Raw genomic sequence first — 19,842 nt, 5'->3', positions numbered from 1 at the left:
CCTTTTCCTCCCCTCCCCGTTTCCCTGCTTAAAATCTGTTGCATCTCTAACATTTTCCAGTTCTAATGAAATGTCATTGACCTGAAATGTTAACTCTGTTTCTCTGTCCGCAGATGCTGCCAGAGCTGCTCAGTGTTTCCCAGCATTTTTTGTTTTATTTCTTCTAAACCAAGCCTGAAGTTCTGGAAGGAGGAAGCAAAACATTTTAAGAATAAAGCAAGTCTCCAAGTTTTCAATTCACACTTAAGTTTTTTTTTTGCAAAATACAGAAACCGTTTTTTTTTCCCTTAACTAACTCTAATAAAGTCACACTACGTAAGTGAGAGGGTGAATGGAATGAAACTGGGAAGAGAGAAATCAGTGCATGGAATTTACTTAATTTGCTGGGTACCGTGTTCTGCTCACAATACGCACACAGACTGTACTTAACTGACAAAACACCATGTTCACACAATGCTGCTTCTTGCGAGCAACACACACTGAGATGTCACATGGATTAAACAGCAGAAATGAAAGCTCTTATTATTACTATAGACCATAAGCAGACGAGTTACCCGCCATCAACGGTTAATAGCTGTCTTCTATTCCACGTGTAACGCACACTGGAAACGTGTCAAAAAGATGGTGACTACAACAACATCTGGAGCCTAAATCTCTTGTCTTTCATGACCCACCGTTCTTTTAGTTTTTAAAGTTACTCTCCCACATTGAAAAAAGAAAATCCTGCTGGCGTGATTTTTTTTTTTGAAATTGGCTCGCCTTGTCACATTTCCAATTTGTGAATAAATATTATCCATCTTAAACGTCACCTAAGATAGGTACAGTGCTTAAAAACGAAGCAATGCGGAGCTGGCTCCTTTTGTAACTCCTGTTGCTCTAGAGTGTCCCGCATTGAGCCAGCCTCTCTAGTGTTGGTCCTCTTGAGTCAGGGAGCTTCCCCGGTATTCTCCTCATCAAAAAACAAAATAAATAAATAAACGGAAATAGACGTTTGACTGAAACTGTGCCATTGCTTTGAGACGCAAACGCGGTGATGTCAGATCACCCTCGCCCTTTTCATAGGGATTGGTGTCGTCCACATTTTCCCCTTTCACCCTTGCCATGCGGTTGCCAGTGTCATGCGATCTTGAGGATGTCAGGTGACTGAGAGCTAGGGCAGGGCTTTATTATTATTATTATTATTATTTTTTTTTACAAGGCAGACACTTTTACAATATTACAGCTTGTGGTTTTCATGCTGGTGCTGGACTGATTGGGGATGGGAGGTCGATTCTCCCCCTCAGGTGTAGTGCCAGGCAGTGTGGGGATGCTGATTATCGCCGTGGTGATTTGGGAACTCTTGCAGTTGATTCTCAGGCTCTCCTCTGACTTATCATTCAGGCTGGAACGACTGCAATGAAGATGGAGAAAAAAAAAACGGATGGTTACTGCCTGCAACTCAAGCACTGGCTCTGTTCTGGGAACATTGAGAACAGAAGTTGACCATTCAGCCCTTCAGAACGACCTCCCCTCCCCATTCAGCAACTCAAGCACTGGCTCTGTTTTGGGAACATTGAGAACAGAAGTTGACCATTCAGCCCTTCAGAACTACCTCCCCTCCCCATTCAGCAACTCAAGCACTGGCTCTGTTCTGGGAACATTGAGCACAGAAGTTGACCATTCAGCCCTTCAGAACTACCTCCCCTCCCCATTCAGCAACTCAAGCACTGGCTCTGTTTTGGGAACATTGAGAACAGAAGTTGACCATTCAGCCCTTCAGAACTACCTCCCCTCCCCATTCAGTTAGATCATTGCTGATCTGCTCCTCAGTGGCATTTGTTCCATTTGCCTTCATACCCTTATTGAACCAAAACCTATCCATCCCCAGCTTGAGATCTCCAGTTGATCCCCAGTGTCCATAGCAGTTTGGGGGAGAGAGACAGCTCCAGGATTTTACCTCCTTTTGTGTGAGGAAGTGCTTCTTCATGTCCAGCCTGACTGGCCTACTTGTAAATTTGAAGAATATATCCACTTGTTAGGTTCGTAACTCAATAGTACGGCTAAAAAAGGACAACTCTCCAAACTGAGGAGAATGGCAAGATTGTTCATCCATTTTTCATGCATTCGGAAAGTTTTAAAAAAAAATCTCTCTCTCTAGCTTTCATGCTTTATTTAACTGAATAAAAAAAATACAACAACCACTTTGTGTAAAATCTGCTAAATAGGTTACAATGATAAAGCATGACCATTTATAGAGTTCTCGAACTTCAGCGGGTGTTAATGCTTCATTGCACTGCTTAAAGAAACGTGCGGGAAATCTCTTGGCACCCTGACTACCATTCATCCCTCAACCAAGGCCAGCCACACTAGACCAACAGATCATTTATTTAATTGTCATCTGTGGATTGTTACTGTGTGCAGCTTGGCTGCTGGGTTAGTCTGTAAAAGAAATGAGGACGAATTTACAATGGACGTCTTGAGAATGTGAAAGGGGCTATATAAATACAAATCCTTTTAAAAAAATATAGCTCAGTATTCTATTTGCTTTGTTAACTGTTCAATATGGTCAACATAGAGTCTGCTGTCATTCCTAGATCTCCATCAGTCTCTTGTTAGCTGGTCCAACACCATTCAGTAAGTATGTTTCCTATTTTTTCCTCCAGTGTGTAAGACCTTGGACAGATCTGAATTAAGTTTTATCTGCCTTGGTTCTACCTATTTATAAATCTGCTGTTTATTCAGGTTCTACTGCTCAGCCGCAGCAGCAGTCTATAAGCCGCTCTTTCAATAAGGCACACCCCTTCCAGCACCTTAAAGATTGTCTCCCTCCACCACCAGCGCATAGTGGCAGCAGTGTGTACCGCCTGCAGGGAGCACTGCAGGGACTCTTCAACTCCACCATCCTGGAGAGGATGGCAGCTAGTGAATGGGAACACCATCATCTTCAAGCTCCTCTAGAAATCACACACTATCCCGACCTGAACACATCTCAGCTGTTCCTTCAGCTTCGCTGGATCAGAATCTAGGGACTGGCTACCCAATAGCACTGTGGCTACGTCTTCAAGACACGGACCGCAGCAGTTCCAGAATAGTAACGGGGCTTAAAAGGGCTGGATTAGGAGAACAGGTTGCATAAACTTGGCTTGTATTCCGAGTATAGACGATTGAGGGGTAATCTAATTCAGGAGTTTAAAAAATGTAAAATGAATTCAGTAGGGTAGAAATGGAGAAACTATTTCCTTTTCAAGGACAATCAGGATGGGCAATAATGCCAGCCTTGTCAAAATACTCAATCCTGAGAATGAAATAAAACATAATAATGTGAGGACATAAGGAATAGGAAACAGGCAGGAGTATGAAAAGGAGAAAGGGTTGTATATTCAAAGTTTAGGAAGAATAAGGTTGGCAAGGTTAGAGGATCACTGATCACAGTAGTATTAACTAGATGAAGAGGACAGTCAGCAGAACAGATACTTCAGCCACACTGTGCTACCGCAATATTATTACAATTACACATCACTTCCTTGAGGTTTTTCCCTGCCTGTTTGAAGTTCTTTAACTGGAAAGCTGAAAAACAAAATCTTTTTATTAAGAGCTCCCATCTCACTGAAGAAGCTTCAGGCCAATCCACGTACAACAACCTGCTCTGAAAACACTGCCCACATTTTGCCAGCTGTGACAACCACAGCAGCTGAGACGACCCACAACATTCTAAAACAACCAACAATATTATAAATAAAATAACCCAAAACATTGTAAATAAAAGTCAATTTGCCCCATCTCTCAGTGTTAATCGATCCTTCAATAAATTCCAGGATCTGAGTCCATGTCCTTTGCTGAAAACTAATCACTTCTTCCTTGGGCCATACCCCATCTGTGTACCAAGTTTTGTTGAAATCTGTCCATTAGATTTTAAAATATATTGTTTATGAACAAACGGAGGCAAAAACATTGCCTCTGCTCACTCTCAGTGGTGAAGATAATAAAAGATAAAAAAGGTTACATGAGGGTAAAGAAAGGGAAGTTGAAGAATGAAAGTGAAAGAGTGACCATTTAGCAGATGACAAACTTTGTTGAATATTCTCGAATGCATTTATAAGTTTGCTAAATGTATCCATGTCATGCCTCAAGTTTTTCTCGTCCGAATACAATTCTTGAACATTTTTTTATTTCTTCATGGGCACGAGTGCCACTAACAAGGCCAGCATCTGTTGCCCATCCCTAATCGACCTTGAGGAGGTGGTGATGAGCCGCCTTCTTGAACCGCTGCAGTCCATGTGGTGTACGTATACCCATTTTAAAATAGAGGTTTAGTCTGTGGGTGTGTCTTAATTGGATTAGAGCCAGCTAGTCTGAGTGCTTTGATGTGTACTAGTCTTGAGATGTAAGAGAGGTAGAGTGCATTAGCATTTTTTGAATTGAGCATTCAAGAAGGGGAGTGAAATCTGGCACCTAGCTAGCAGAGACCAAGCAATGTTTATATTACTAACAAAATTGGTACTATGAAAGAAGAGGCTGGTGATACAATAAGAATTTACATTCAATGAGCTGTGCTAGGTATAAGGATCATAATTTTCAGGTGTGTAGAGCAGAGGCAATGTGAGATCAAAGGCGGTTATAAACCTCCAACTGCCTCCACAGGAACCAAAGTGAAAGGAACCTCATTTTGAATTTGTAAGGTGAAAATGCTTTGCCTGGTGTCTGGTTAAATCTATGGGTTGCTGTTGCCTTAATGGAGATTAGTTTGGTAATTTGTTAAAAGTTATGATAGTAGTAATTTGTAGCCATGTGTATATATTTTAACTTGTGTAAATTAATAAAATGTTTCATTTAGTTTAACATAAAACCTCTTGAGAACTTATGGTCTGATTCCTGAATTTAGAGTTGAAGCTCAAACATACCACTTAAAAATATAGGTTATGACAGTTGTTTAAACTTTCCCTCTGGAATTTTTAAATAACTCAGCTTTACCAAAAGGTTGGCTCATAACAGTGGACTGTAGAGCAGTTGGACTGCACACGTTGTACAATCTCCCCGCTAAATCTTATAGGTCATGTAGCAGTCACTGCTGGAGGCACTCATAGCCCCTTACAATCTCAGTATCCTAGTTTGGACCAGTCTCCACCATGGTTCAAGCTAACAGGGCAGCCATGCAGCGCATTAATCTCTGGCCATCCAAGTGGTGGCCAGCACTCTCCAGGATGTGTTAAGGGGCCGTCACACTTAACCAGGACAGGTGCTTAGTACACCCATGCTAACCACTTGTCTCTCTCTTTCATCCTGCAGGAGGAGTACATCAGGATCATGGAGCCTGGTAAACTAACTCTATGCCTCATGGTCTACAGAGTGCGAAGAAGACAGGGGGGGGAGAGCGACTGAGGCTCCTGGCTGCTCAGAGGCAGGAGCAGCAACCTCAGGAAGAAGGGGCAGCTGGGGCTCCAGCAAATGCCACCCAAGAGCCACAGTGAGCCATCGCTGGTTGGCACCTAGCGACACTATAGATGCCACCTTTCATTCCTGCAGATGACTGAGAACCAGTGTCACCGAAGACTGCAATTGTCCAGGGAATTGGTTGGTCACATCTGCCAGCTACTGCAGGATTTGGCACCACGGGGACATGAAGGGCATCCACTGCCAGTGGCTGTGAAAGTGACCACAGAGCTCAGTATCTATGCCAGTGGCTCTTTTCAGGGCTCCACAGGTGACCTCGAGCTGGTTAGACGAGGCAGGCACACTCAGGAGGCCCTCATAGCTGCTAGATTTGTGGAAGATGATGACGACATGCAGTGAGGTGACCCCATAGACCCTCACATCGCATCTGTGAACGTTTGACTCCAGTCTGGATTATGGCAGCGCAAATACTCTCTGTGAGAGTGCTCCTGTCATGGAGACGCAGTGGAGGACCTAATAATCGTTTGATCACAGGAGGGTGATGAGAACATGCAGTGACGAGACTCCATAGATCTTCACATAGCCTCTGAGAATGTCTGACTTCTGTCTGGCCGAGGGCAGCTCGCTTGGACTCTGTGATCAGGGTCATATCAGAGAGATGCAGCCATGAAACTTTCAAAGCGTCTGATCCATTGACCGCCTTCAGCACCTCAACCCTTCAGGAGCTGGAGCACAGCATCAGTGATCACAGATGCTGAAGAGATGGGGACCAGCTCTGCCTTAAAGGTGCTGAGAGCACACGGAGAGAGTGAGAGAACGTAGTATTCTGGCAGCAATGACCAGCACCATCGAGGTGCAGGCATCAGTAATGTGTCCAGGGAGTGTGAGGCTGGACCATCACTTTGGTCTGAAGGCTGCACAGAGCACAGGGAAGAGGCCCTGGACTGAGACACCTGCCTTTATCTTGTGCAGAAAGGTTTCACATCTGAGTGGCAAGAACACTGCTCATCGGAACAAGGAGCCAGAGGCAGGGAGACATTCTTGGGGGTTTATTGACAATAGTGAACAGTATGTACAAGTGATTAACACCCGTGCCCAGGCTGTGCAACTAATTCTCCCTAACTGTCCTAACCCTGTCGCTACATCTTGGTGCTCCCCGGACATCCACAGCAGAGGTGGAGGCAGCCTGCTGACTGTGGCTCCCTGTCTTTGATGACATTGGTGGGCGTCCTCTGGAGGGCTGAGACTTGGAGGGCCCCGGCCTGCTTTCAGGGCCCTGCTGTGTGTCAGTGACACCCTCCTTGGCCTGTGGAGCTGGAGCTGCTGAGGTCACAGGAAGAGGGGAGTCGGATGGGCCGGCTACTCTCGGAGTCACCTGGATGGATGGGCCCAGAGTTTGCACCTGCTGATCCTCCTCCCTATGGGTGCCCGGGGGCCCCTGGCTGACTCCTTGAGGAGCAGGGGTAGCTGGAGTGAGGTTGAGCTGCCCAGTACCCCTCTCGCGTATACATTGTTGGAGAATAACTATGGCATCAGTGATGGAGCTGACCCTGTGCAGCAGTGCAGGAGCGACGTCCTGGACCAAGGTTTTCATGGTGGCTGCCAACCTGCCAGTGTTGCCTTGGTGCTATCACCTCAGACTGAAGGCAGATCTACTCCTCCCTCGTGCCTTACAACCTGAGGAGTGCAGCAGACATCCCTCCCTGATGTTCCCGAGTTTGCCTTTGCAGCTCCAGCAACTGTGACATGACCGAGGCCAGAGGTTTGTCATCTGACTCGGACTCAGCAACATTCTGGCCTCCAGCAGTGCTCAGGGTGCCGGACACGTGGGAGGTCCCTGCCTCCACCTGCTGTGGATCAGACAGTGCGATGTGCTCACCAGACTGTGATCTCCAGGCTACTGTAAAGCTAGGTCCCACCGAGGTGTGTATCTCTGCGCTGGTGGAGGGTGTGGGTGAGCACTGTGACAGGACATTAGGGAGGGTGCCTCTAGATTCCTCTTCATAGGAATCTTTGGAGCTTGATTGGAGGCCCTGGGTCATGAACTCTGTCGGCTGTTTGGCAGATGTGCCTATGAAAGCGAGGAGAGATAATTAGTGCATAGCAGTGGCCTGTGAAAGAGGACATGTCACTCACAGCATGGATGTCTGATGGATGTTGCACTCCTGGATCCTTACTTGGTAGAGCAACACCGACCTCACCGTCAGCACAGGAACAGTCCGGACCCTCTCTTGCCAGCTGGATGGCTCTGTTTTCAAAGTTCATGAAGGCCTCAATTTCAGGCATTCCTCCACTGGTCTGCGACCTCTCCCTCTTGTTGTGTGCCAGCTTGTCCTGCATGGATAGAGATGGAGAGAGTGTAAGCAGGATGCCTGCCAGGCCAGATGATAAGTATGCCTGGCCTGTGCGGGTGCTGAGTGTTCCCATGGACGGGATGAGGACAATGATGGTGAGTGTGAGAGAGTGAATGGTGATGTCCCTTGAACTGGCAGTGGGTGAGGGCCCTGTGGATGTGTGATGGGTTTGTGAGTGTGAGTTGAGAGTGATGAAAAGAGTGACTTACCCTGGCGGAACAGAAGAGATCATTCACCCTCTTGCAGCACTGGGTGGCTGTCCTCTTCTGAAGGACGTTGGTGCTGACCACCACTGCTTCCCAAGCCAGATTGGTCATGTTGCTGCCCATCCTGCGGCCAGAGCAGGGGTAGAGAACATCCCAGCGGGCCTCCATGGCCTCCAAAGGTCGCTCGAGCGATGCGCCGCTGATCCTGGGGCTGTTTTCTTCTTCAGTTTCAGGGCCATGTCTTCCGTGCAGCAGTGGTGAGCTGGAAGCACTGAGATGTGCGCTTGTGGCTGGACTTTAAACATGGCGCCTGGTGTGAGACGCAGCGGCGGGGTGATGGCGGGCGGGAGAATGAGAGTCCGTCCGCCATGGAAATGGCGTGTTTCCCGGGAGTGCATAAATAATGTGGCGGGTTTGGGACGATAAGGCATGAAAACCCGTTATAGCGGCTGGTGGGTAAAACGTCATTTTACCCACCCGCTACCGCATTTAGTGCAAATCTGGGAAAATTCCGCCCTTAATCGCAGTCATCGAGATAATTCTGACATCATTGTCTTTCATAGACCTTTCTTAAACAATGGACTATACCCACAGATAGAGGCTTCGTATCCTCCTTATGGTCTTTGAACAGGTGTGTGCTTGCCTAATCCTTCAATCCATCTCCCAAGATGAAGGGAGTAAATTCAGAGCAGCCTTTCATCCTCAACACCGTCAGACCTTCAGATACATCCTAGGAAGTTTTACCTTTTAACTATTAACGGGCCCACTCGGTGTCAGATGATAACAGGGCTGTTGATAATCATTTCACACAGGACGCCACTTCAGGGATAGTTTCCCTGAACATTGAAACAGCATAGTATTTATCAATATTTGATGCCCTATCTTCAATAATAAATCAGTCAGTAACTTCTCTGAGTTCTAAGTGTTTTGAAAAATGCATGAACTTATCCATTATACCAAAAGTTGCAAAGTTGGATTGAATGGGCAGTTTTTAGATCAATGTGTCACTTAAGGGATTGTACATTAATATTTGCTCTTTACAAACACTATTTTAGATGAGTCATGAATAGCAGACACTCAGTAACAGTGAGCAATGTATACACACCCAGCAACAAATGCTTTGCACCTGTTGGGTTGAAATGGATGATGGTTAAATTGTCATGGTCAAGGTGTGACACACGAATGGGGGCTGACCATACCTCCTGTGTGAGGCTTCTGCTTCTGTTCATGTGCCAGCAGAGTAATGAGCCAAGGCAGGTTCCTACACAAAGAAGCAGGCCATTCGGTCCATCTTGCCCGTGCCAGCTCTTTGAAAGAGCTATCCAATTAGTCCCACCCTTGCCCTGCTCTTTCTCCATAGCGCTGCACAATTTCCCTTTTCAAGCACTTATCCAATTCCTTTTTGAAAGTTATTATTGAATCAGCCTTCCAGGTCACAACTGGCGGTATAAAAAAACAAAACTAATCTCGCTCCTGCTCCTTTTCTCAATTGGGTATATTCCTGGTTTTGCTGCTACCGCCCAAGATTTGGTTAAGTAAAAGAGGCCTGAAGATGAAATAATCCCTAAAGCTCAATGCCTTGGCTTACTGATAATTCATTAGAATACTCTGCCCCCTCCCTCAACACTCCTCCCCCTCCAGGTACCATACCCTAAGAGGGTGTTGGCAACCACAGACTTCCATTGGACTGGTCCATGATTATGCTTGGCAAGGTACTGCAGTGGTTTGCCATTGCCTTCTGCAGTATGGCTGACCAGGAACCTCTCCCACTCTTACCGCCTGCCATCGGACGTCTAGGAAGGATTTACAGGCTGCCAATCAACCACATTATGAACACACCTTCCACAGCCATCAAGTGCTGAAGTGGGACTTGAACCCAGAGCTTCAGGCCCAGAGGTACGGGTGTCACCCACTCCCACATGCCTTCCCACCCACTCTTGACCTGTATCTACGATGCTGGTGGGCGGGCAAGGCGTCAGACGGCCATGAGGCCTATTGAGGCCCTTTAGCGGCCAATCATTTTGCCTCTGCTGCTATTTTACATGCAGCAGGGGAAGGCGGAGGCAAGGTGGGTAGTCTGGCGGCTTTCACTGTGGGGTCTGCTGTTGGGCAGGAAGGGTGGACATCTCCTGTGGGGGGAGGGGTCCCTTGTGCCTACTGAAGGCATCTCTCTCTAAGGTCCTTTAACCCTCCCTCCTCCACACTAGCGAGGCAATTCCTCAAAGGGCTTAACACCTCGCGCAAGCAAATCTGTCAGCCGCTGCTGTCAAATTAAGGAGCCCTGTGGTTTTACCTGGTGTTGAAGGAGGCCTGCTCTCCACTCTGGATGTGAATGGTGCTGAGTTCTTGCATGCTTCTCAGCTGAGCTGCTGACACGCTGGAGTTGGGAAGGTGAGTGGACTTCTTGTTACTGCGACGGGAGCAGCAGGTACTCGTGGTCCCAGATTCAGAGGACAGAGAAGGGCTGTGAGTTGATGGGCAATTCTGCATCGACCCTTCCAGGCAGTTCTGTTCGTAAACTGGCTCATCCAGAAACTCGTGGTTCTGATAAGACAACGTGAGAGGAGATTTAAGTGTTTAGACTGTGAGCACATCGGGCAAAGCACCTATCGCAGCACCTTTGGTGCAGGAGAATAAACTGCATTTGATCCAGGTACGAGTTTGTAATTCTGACATTCTTATACAAAAATTAATGTGGCTTCATTTGGGTGTGAATGTTTTCGTGCTTGCCAGGATGAGTAATGTTAGTGTTGATTAATGGAATTCTTCCCATTTCAGACAGCCAAAGCCAAGGTGAATGTTCCATGAAGCAGCCAGATGCAGAATAAACCAATTACCCAGCAATAGTCTTTGTTTCACATTAATATTGCACATTGTAAACAGCAAAACACATAAAAAAACTTGCATTTATATAGCACTGTTCACAGCCTCAGGACACCCCAGAGTGCTTTACAGCAAATAAAATATTTTTTTTGAAGTGCAGTTTCTTTTGTAGTGAATCTACATGTGGTGTATGTACATCATATGGACCGCAGTGGTTCAAGAAGGCAGCTCACCGTCACTTTCTCAAGGGCAATTAGGGATGGGCAATAAATGCTGGCCCAGCCGGTGAAGTCCACATCCCATGAATGAATTAAGAAAAAAAATGGAGGAAATGTAGCAGCCAATTTGAACAAAGCAAGTTGCACAAACGGCAATGAGATAATATTCAGATCATTTGTTTTAGTGACATTAGTTGAGGGGTAAATATTGGTCAGGACACAGGGGAAAAATCTCCTTCACTCCTTCAAAATAAAGCTGTGGGGGATTTTACATCCACTTGAGAAGGCAGATGGTTTAACTTTAAACCAAATGCTGGCGCCAATGATAGTGCAGCACTCCTTCCGTACCGCACCGGAGTGTCCGCCTGGATTAACCACTTAGGTGTTTGGAGTGGGATTTATGCCAACAATTTTATGACTGAGAGGTGAGAATGCCACTTACTGAGCCACGGCTGACAGCTAACCACCCCATGCCCCATTTTGGGTAAGATTGTCAATTGGTGCTGAATTGGAAACTTTATTGTTGTGGGTCCGTGCTTATTAGGAACTGAACTGAGACAAAAACCAAACCGTACATAGACTGGATTTGATGCGCCCTCGCTGGCAAATTTAAAGGTGGTGGGGGTTGGTGGGGGGGTGGGTGGTGGTGGCTCATGAAATAAGGCGGGTGTCCTTCCCGCCCACTCTTGACCGGTCTCCACTATGATGATGGGCGGGGAAGGTGTCCGACGGCCCTGAGGTCTATTGAGACCCTTAGGTGGACAATCATTTTGCCTCTGCTGCTATTTTACGTGCAACAGGGGAAGGCGGAGGCAAGTTGGGTAGCCTGGCTGCTTTCACTGTGGGGGCTGCTGTGTTGGGCAGGAATGGTGGGCACTTCCTTGAGGGGGGGAGGGGGTCCCTTGTGCCCACTGAAGGCATCTCCCCCTAAGATCAACCCTCTAACCCTCTCCCTGGACTTTCCAACCTAGCTCCCCACTCCCTGCCTCAACCCCCCCTCAATAATATCATTGTGCTCCGAGCGGATATCATCACCACTGGCCTTCTGATACAACCTTTGCTCTAAATGAAGAAACTGAAGGACTCAGCTGTGCAGAGTGTGTCCCTTTAAACTATTTCAGGCAATCTGGTAGTTACAATCCAACAGCATCCATTTAATGTTTCCTGCACTTGAATTTGAATTAAGGATGTACACTTTTGGAAATAGAACAGTTACTTTGGTGAAGTCAAAAAAATTCTCCTGAGAATTAGGCTGAAAACTACTCTCTCATGAATGTCATATTTAATGTGACCCACTGCTGCACTGTGCCTGCCTTAGGAATGATTGATGCTGTGAATAAGTCCTTCTCTTAGCTTCACACAGTAATTAGGTTCAGGGAATCGGATAATAATACCAAGCACCTTAAAGGCGAAGGAAGGCAAGTTTCAGTGTTGCCAATGGGATGTGATGGAAAGGGGTGGGATGGATTGGTTCGGTGCGGGTTAGAATGGAGTGGATTGAGGTGGGTTGGGTTGGGGTGTGATGAGATGGGGTATGCGGGGTGAGATGGGTTAGAAAGGGGTGGGGTGTGATGTGGTGGATGGGGTGGAACGGGTTGGTGTGAGTTGTGGAGGAATAGGGTGAGATGGGTTTGGAAGGGATGGGGTGGGTTAGGGTGTGGTCAGATGTAATGGGAGAGTATATGTGTGTATATGTGTATATTTGTGTGCGCATCTGTATTTGTGGGCGTGCCTGTGTATGTTTGTGGACAGTTCATTGTGTGTGTTTTAATGTTTAACTCTTACTGTCACAGGAAATTTCAACAAAATCTGAATCTTGCAGCACAATGGATAGGTACAAATGAGGGTCAGTAGAATGTTGGCAAGGATGAAGAACTTCAATTATGCTAAGAAATTGGAGAAGGTGGGCTGCTCGCCTGGGAGCAGGGAATGTTAAGAGGAGATTTAATAGAGGTGTTCAAAATCACGAATAGCTTTGATTAAGTAAATAAGGAGAAATTGTTTCCTGTGCCAGAAGGCTTAATAACCTGAGGGCGCAGATTGAAGATGATTGGCAAATGAAACAGAGGCAATGTAAAGATTTTTTAAAATGCAGCGGGTTGTTATGATCAGGAATGAACTGTCTGAAGGGTGGTGGAAGCAGATTCAATTGTAACTTTCAAAATGGAATTGGATAACAAACGATCAAGGGGCAGGAGTAGGCCATTCAGCCCCTCGAGCCTGCTCTGCCATTCAATAAGATCGTGGCTGATCTGATAGTAACCTCAAATCTGCATCCCACTTACCCCCTGATAACCTACCACCCCCTGGCTTACCAAGAATCTATCCGCCTCTGCCTTAAAAATATTCAAAGACTCTGTTTCCACTGCCTTTTCAGGAAGAGAGTTCCAAAGACTCACGAACCTTTGAGAGAAAAAATTTCACCTCATCTCCGTTTTAAATGGGCGACCCCTTATCTTTAAACAGAGACCTCTAGTTCTAGATTCTCCCACAAGAGGAACCATCCTCACCACATCCACCCTGTCAAGACCCCTCAGGATCTTATATGTTTCAATCAAGTCACCCCTTACTCTTCTAAACTCCAGCGGATACAAGCCTAGCCTGTCCAACCTTTCCTCATAAGGCAGCCTACCCATTCCAGATATTAGTCTGATAAACCTTCTCTGAACTGCTTCTAGCGCATTTACATCCCTCCATAAATGAGGTGACCAATACTGTACAATAGCACTCTAGATGTGGTCTCACCAGTGCCCTGTACAACTGAAGCATAACCTCCCTACCTTTGTATTCAATTCCCTTTTCAATAAATGATAACATTCTATTAACTTTCCTAATTACTTGCTGTACCTGCATACTAGTCTTTTGCGATTCATGCACTAAGACACCCAGATCCCTTTGCATCTCGGAATTCTGCAATCTCTCACCATTTAGAAATTAGGCCTCTCTTTTACTCTTCCTGCCAAAATAGACAATTACACACTTTCCCACATTATACTCCATTTGCTAGGTCTTTGCCCACTCACTTAACATATCTATATCTTTTTGTAGCTTCCTTATATCCTCTTCACAACTTACTTTCCCACCTATCTTTGTGTCATCAGCAAATTTGGCAACCACCCCATCCATCCCTTCAACCATGTCATTTATATAAATTATGGACAGTTGAGCTTCCAGCACTGATCCACTCGTTACATCTTGCCAACCTGAAAAAGACCCATTTATGCCTACTCTCTGCTTCCTGTTAGCTGGCCAATCTTCTATCCATGCCAATATGTTACCCCCTACACCATGAGCTTTTATTTTCCACAATAACCTTTGATGTGGCACTTTATCAAATGCCTTCTGGAAATCTAAGTACAGCACATCCACTGGTTCCCCTTTATCCACAGCACATGTTGCTTCCTCAAATAACGGGAATAAGTTGGTTAAACATGATTTCCCTCTCGCACAACAACGTTGACTCTGCCTGATGACCTTGGACTTATCCAAGGGCAGGATTTTCAGGCCCTTGGGCGGGTGCGGTGGTCGGGCCAGGGATCGGCCGGGAAATGGGCCGCCCGTGATCGGCCCCCGACCTCGACTTCACGCTGGCTGGCCGTTAATTGCTCAGCGCTGCTGGGGTGGGGGTGGGAAGAGGGCGGGCGCAGCTTCCTCAGGGAGCTGAAGAATTTTAAAAACAAAAATAAAAAAATGTCCTCACTCGCCTGAACATATAGATCATAGAAATTCTGCCCAAACATTTTTTTCTTAAATTAATATCGGAATACTCATCCCGCCCTTCGATGAGGTTTCCTCAAAAATGCAAAAGCTGCCTGGCCGAATTGCCCGTCCGCCAACTGTAACGTAGGACGGGCAGTGAAAACATCCACGTTAATTGAAACTTTAATGGCCTTAACTGGTCTCTTAATTGTTGGTGGGGAGGGAAACTCTCGCATGAGCCTGCTGACTGAAATATTGTGCGGTGACGTCAGGATGCTCGCCCAACATCACTGCGTGCTACTTTACGCCTAATTGGGTCAGGTCCGCGCCCACCCACAGGGCGTAAAATTCTGCCCCAAATGCCCTGCTATAGCTTCTTTAATAAAAGCTTCTAACATTTTCCCTATGACAGATGTTAAGCTAACTGGCCTGTAGTTTCCCGCTTTCTGTCTCCCTTCCTTTTTGAATACTGGAGTCACATTCGCTATCTTCCAATCTAATGGAACCTTTCCTCAATCTAGGGGGTTTTGGAAAATTAAAACCCATGCATCAACTATCTCACTAGCCACTTCTTTTAAGACCCTAGGATGAAGTCTATTGGGATGCAGGCACTTGTCAGCCCACAGCTCCGACAATTTACTCAGTTCCACTGCCCTGGTGATTGTAATTGTCCTGAGTTCCTCCGCCACTTCCATTTCCTGGTTTATAGCTGCTTCTGGGATATTACTTGTATCCTCTATAGTGAAAACTGATGCAAAATACCCGTTCAATCCATCTGCTATCTCCTTGTTTTCCATTATCAATTCTCTTTACTCATTTTCTGTAGGACCAACACTCGCTTTGTTACAAAAACAAAAATACCTGGAAAAACTCAGCAGGTCTGACAGCATCTGCGGAGAGGAATACAGTTAACGTTTCGAGTCCGAATGACTCTTCATCTCACTTTGTCAACTTGTTTCTTTCTAATATATTTATAGAAACCCTTACTATCTGTTTTTATATTTCTGGCTTGAAGGGGAAAATAATTGCAGGACGATGTGAAAGAACAAGGGGGAATGGGACTAATTGGATGGCAGAGGCGTGATGGGCTGAATGGCCTCCTGTTCTGTATTATACTATGAAACTATGAATGAGTGCAGTGATGCACTTCACAATGCAAGATGGATTCTATGAGTTATTGTTCCTGATAAACAATTTTGCTCAATGGGTTGGAACAGGGGTGCATTTCCTCTGATTTCTGCTTTTTTTTTTGTTCATGCGCCAACATTTATTGCCCATCTTCAGAGAGTATTTAAGAGTCAACCACATTGCTGTGGGCCAGGTGTCATACGTAGGCCAGAAGATTTCCTTCCCGAAAGGTCATTAGTGAACCAGATGGGTTTTTCCGACAATTAGCAATGGTTTCATGGTCATCAGCGGACTTTGAATTACAGATTTTTATTGAATTCAAATTCACCATCTGCTGTGGTGGGATTTGAACCTGGGTCCCCAGAGCATTAGCCTGGGTCTCTAGATTTTTAGTTTAGTGGCAATACCACTATGCCATTACCTCCCTTTAAACTAGTGGTAATAGATCATGCACTCTGACCTCTGTACTTGATTGTCTGTTATTTGAAAATCCGCGCTAACTGCCTAAACTCACAAGTTTTACCTCTTTATTAAATGTGTTGCTTGGTTGACACAGCATCCACCAGCTGGCAGCAGTGTGTACCATCTAAAAGATGAACTGCAGCAACTCACCAAGGCTCCTTCGACAGCACCTTCCAAACCCGTGATCTCTACCAACTAGGAGGACAAGGAGGCTGATGCATGGGAACACCACCGCCTGCAAGTTCACCTCCAAGTCACTCACCATCCTGACTTGGAAATATATTGCCGTTCCTTCACTGTCGCTGGGTCAAAATCCTGGAACTCCCTCCCTGACAGCACTGTGGGTGTACCTACACCACATGGACCGCAGCGGTTCAAGAAGGCAGCTCACCACCATCTTCTCAAGGGGCAATTAGGGATGGGCAATAAATGTTGGCCTAGCCAGCAATGGTCACATTCCAAGAACGAATAAAAGAAAAGAGAGCTGAATTCATAGGATATTTCAGATCATTCGTTCACTGCAAATATATGTCCAATGTGGATTTGTGTTAATAAAGGGCTTTGCTTTCTAACCAATAAAGTAGTGAATTCCTGATATGGCCTTGGGACCCCCATTCTCTTCAGGTAACAATTCACTGAAAAAAAGGAAGACATTTTATACAGAGACAAAAAAATCATACATCGATTTTTCATTAAGTAGGATGGCTCTCAATAGAATGCATGACGGTTTGTCAAATGCATTGAACACTCTGTCCTTGCACTTCTCCATTGTTTCACCTCTCCAGTCATTTGCTCTCAACTGCTGACTGTGTTAAATCTCTTTGGATGCAGTTTCACCGGCAGCAGCCCCTCTACAACCATCCAGGATCTCTGCATCCCTCCAACTCTGTCTTCTTGCACATCTCCAATTTGAATTGCTCCACAATTGGCCACTGGCCCTTCAACTGCCTGGGTCCTGAGCTCTGGAATTCCCTCCCTAAACCTCTCTGCCTCTTTGCCTCTCTCTCTTCCTGAAAGACGCTCTGTAAATCCTAACCCTTTGGTCACGCAACCTTATGTGGCTTGGTGTCAATCCTTTGTCCCATTCCTGCAAAGTGCCTCAGGTTGTTTTACAATGTTAAAGATGCTACATTGTTGTTGTTGTTGTTGTTTATAAGCAGGGTAGAATGTATCGCTGCACAATATCCCAAATTAATACCAATTCTTTAAAAGCCTTCAATTAAGACAGAGCGAGCAGAGCCTCTTGTTAGAATGATCACCTGGAGATTGGCAATATCACACACAGTACATTCACCAAAATCACGGAGACCAAGCACTCGGGCAACAATCACATCAGCAGAGTTATCACAAACCAAATCAGTCTTCACTTTAGAGGATAGAAGTAACATTCCAGGAGCAGCTATAAATCAGGAAATGGAAGGGACGGAGGAACTCAGGAAAATTACAATCACCAGAGAATTGGCACTGAGTAAATGACATTTCAACTCTTGCACTGAGGCAAACCCGAGAAAACAAGAAAGAATTACCTTTGTTGAAGCAGATGTTCGGACTGATAAGAGGGGGTCATCCAACAGGTAGGACAATCCCTACAACATCAACAGAAGACAAAAAAAAACATCAGTTGTACAATTTTGAATTTCAAGTAATTAACTTAGCGTTGTAATTCAGAAAAACCCCAGTAAGAAAGGTAAGGAATAAAGAGGAGTGGGTACAATTCATCATCAGATTCTTTAATCCTAAACATCATCTTGGCTGCTGTATTAAGCTATCAGACACAAATGCAGTAACATGTCCCTCACCTTCCACCTACTCATCCTCACCTACCACCCTGAACTATTGTCTTTCCAGGATGTCCAGGTGAACAGGCATTTTCCCTGCCTTCTTGAGAATCCCACCCCCATTAACACCGACCTCCCCGACCCCCTCCTTCCCACCCCCAGGATCCATGTCTGTCTCCGAGTCGCCACCAACCACCCTCACTGTCCTTTCTACTGCTCCTGATGCAACCCCACCCTTCCACCCTATCAGCCCCCTCTGCCCTCTCTCACACTCACCATCCCTTCCTAACACACCCACCCTCAGTTCACTCCCCAGGAGGCAGTCATTGACTCCACAGACCTCTCCCTTGTATGTTCACCTGGGCCTCCCCCCCTTTTACTCCCTCCTCCACCTTTACTCCCTCTTTGCCCCAGACACCTCCCTCCACCCTTATTCCCTCCTCCCCTCAGGACTCCCTCTCTCCCCCCCACCCGGACATGTTCCCCCCTCCAAACTCCCTCCCTCCAAACTCCTGATGCCAATGGGGCTGGGAAATTCTGGCCCGGGACATATGTACAGGAATAAGCAAAAACTGAAATATCCTAAACAAACTTATTTTTAAAATCATGGAATGGAGAAATTAACCATTCCATCAATATAAAATCAGTTTTTCAGGGTCAGAGAGGTTGTCCCGAAGTAATTATGACTCAGTAGCAATGTTCCACCTATATTCTATAATGTAATAAGCAACAGTTGCCCAAAATGCAGCACCTCCTATAAAGTAAAATCGAAATTCTTTATCGTCCCATGGAATATCGCCCCATGGTTGCACAGCAATCAGAATATGTCGCACTGGGAGCAAACAGGCTCTGCACAAGCAACATTCCCTTTAAGAAGTGTGCATACATAAGTAATTGTGTGTTAATCTTCAAGGGACTGCATAGTGTAACAAGAAAGTTGTACACAGCAGATAGAAGCTTGAGGGAACATTGCTTTAGTGCATCATTAAAACATAATTATTGTGCTCTTCATTCTTGACCTACTTCATTCAGCAAAGCACAACTTTTTCAAGGGTTTTATAGCCCAAATAGAAAGTTGAAGTTCATGGCAATTCAGTGATTTCTAATTGATTTCCATCAGTGACGACTTCAACAGTACACCTTATGGAGGAGCAGGGAATCACTGACAGCAACATCTGAATTTCTGCATTTAATTGCGCATGTATCATTGTCAGAAGTTGCTGTCAGTTTCATAGAATAATGACACTGATACTTTTGCTGTCAATACAACCACGAAAGACAAGCCATAGTCTTCACCATTTGCGTTTAAATCGGACAAGAAGTGTAATTAATTTAACGTCACCATTATTGTTAATTACTAAATTGCTGCTTGCTGCTTGCTGTGTGTTAAGAGCAATTTCGGGCTGCAACAAGTGTTCAGTGAATAGTTCACACTTGTTATGGTATAATTAACTTTTATCCTTAATTACCTATATGTGGGAAGTTCTCAAGCCTGCCTTGAAATGGTGAATCTGTAAGTATAGTGGAATATTGCCACATTTAATAACCTTGGTGCAGTTAAAGAGTTGATAAGTCAAATTACCCAATGCTTATAGTGGGCAAATTGCGAGGACTTTGTAGAGCAATAGGAATTATAAGCACTAATGAACACCTTTAACATGTTCAGCTATTCTCACTGGCTCTCACATTCTATTTATGTTGTGTATGAATTTTACTAAAACTAAACTAGAACACAAAATTAATTAGGAGACACTTAACCAGAGGTAGCAACTGCCCCTGTGAATGCTGAGTCCATTTTCATTTG

At 45.5% G+C, this 19,842-nt stretch overlaps 1 protein-coding gene across 1 annotated transcript in view; it reads right to left on the bottom strand.

The window, feature by feature from the left end:
- Nucleotides 1-258: 258 nt before the first annotated feature.
- Nucleotides 259-19,842, bottom strand: part of kcnd3 (potassium voltage-gated channel, Shal-related subfamily, member 3) — a 340,961-nt gene continuing 321,377 nt past the window's right edge. Inside the window, exons 6-8 of the mRNA XM_078546430.1 lie at nt 17,787-17,846; nt 10,224-10,474; nt 259-1,390 (exon numbers count right to left, since the gene is read on the bottom strand). Coding sequence (XP_078402556.1) covers nt 1,192-1,390; nt 10,224-10,474; nt 17,787-17,846 — 510 coding nt within the window. The 3' untranslated portion in view covers nt 259-1,191. The remainder of the gene's footprint in view (nt 1,391-10,223; nt 10,475-17,786; nt 17,847-19,842) is intronic.

The sequence above is a fragment of the Cetorhinus maximus genome, chromosome 8, assembly GCF_964194155.1.
Source record: "Cetorhinus maximus chromosome 8, sCetMax3.hap1.1, whole genome shotgun sequence".
Lineage (NCBI taxonomy): Eukaryota > Metazoa > Chordata > Chondrichthyes > Lamniformes > Cetorhinidae > Cetorhinus > Cetorhinus maximus.
Note: the sequence above shows the minus strand (reverse complement) of the source record. Positions and strands in the feature narration are given on the sequence as shown.